The following is a 325-nucleotide window of genomic DNA, read 5'->3' on the forward strand; positions in this document are numbered from 1 at the left end:
TTGTGAGGGATATCTCAGGAAAAAAGAGGTGCTTTACGAGATGAGGATTTCTGTAATAAGAAAAATAATTGTATAACACTTGATTCCTGAACCTTATTTTCTCTGTTATATTGTCATCAATGATGTAATTCTCTTTCTTTTATTAATATAACTCCTTCTCTCTCTTCCTATTCTGTCTTATGATGCTTTTGTGCAATTTTTGGTTTTGTTAGGTTTACTCTTGACGACAAGAAAACAAATGTGTCTGTGGTTCATTATTTCCTTGAAAATTACGGAGTTGAGCTTAAATATGCATCGTTGCCTGCCCTTCAATCTGGAAGTGAAG

The 325-nt window shown here is 33.5% G+C and overlaps 1 protein-coding gene across 2 annotated transcripts in view; it reads left to right on the forward strand.

Annotated features, from left to right (window-relative positions):
* The window catches only part of LOC110408889 (protein argonaute 5-like), a 6,263-nt gene that overhangs the window by 2,335 nt on the left and 3,603 nt on the right, over positions 1 to 325 (forward strand). For both annotated transcript variants that reach the window (XM_021418020.1, XM_089785761.1), the window contains exon 7: positions 213 to 325. This exon is cut by the window's right edge. In XM_021418020.1, coding sequence (XP_021273695.1) covers positions 213 to 325 — 113 coding nt within the window. The remainder of the gene's footprint in view (positions 1 to 212) is intronic.

This window comes from Theobroma umbraticum, unplaced genomic scaffold (assembly GCF_002168275.2).
Source record: "Theobroma umbraticum cultivar Fairchild unplaced genomic scaffold, ASM216827v3 scaffold_44.0, whole genome shotgun sequence".
NCBI classification, from domain to species: domain Eukaryota; kingdom Viridiplantae; phylum Streptophyta; class Magnoliopsida; order Malvales; family Malvaceae; genus Theobroma; species Theobroma umbraticum.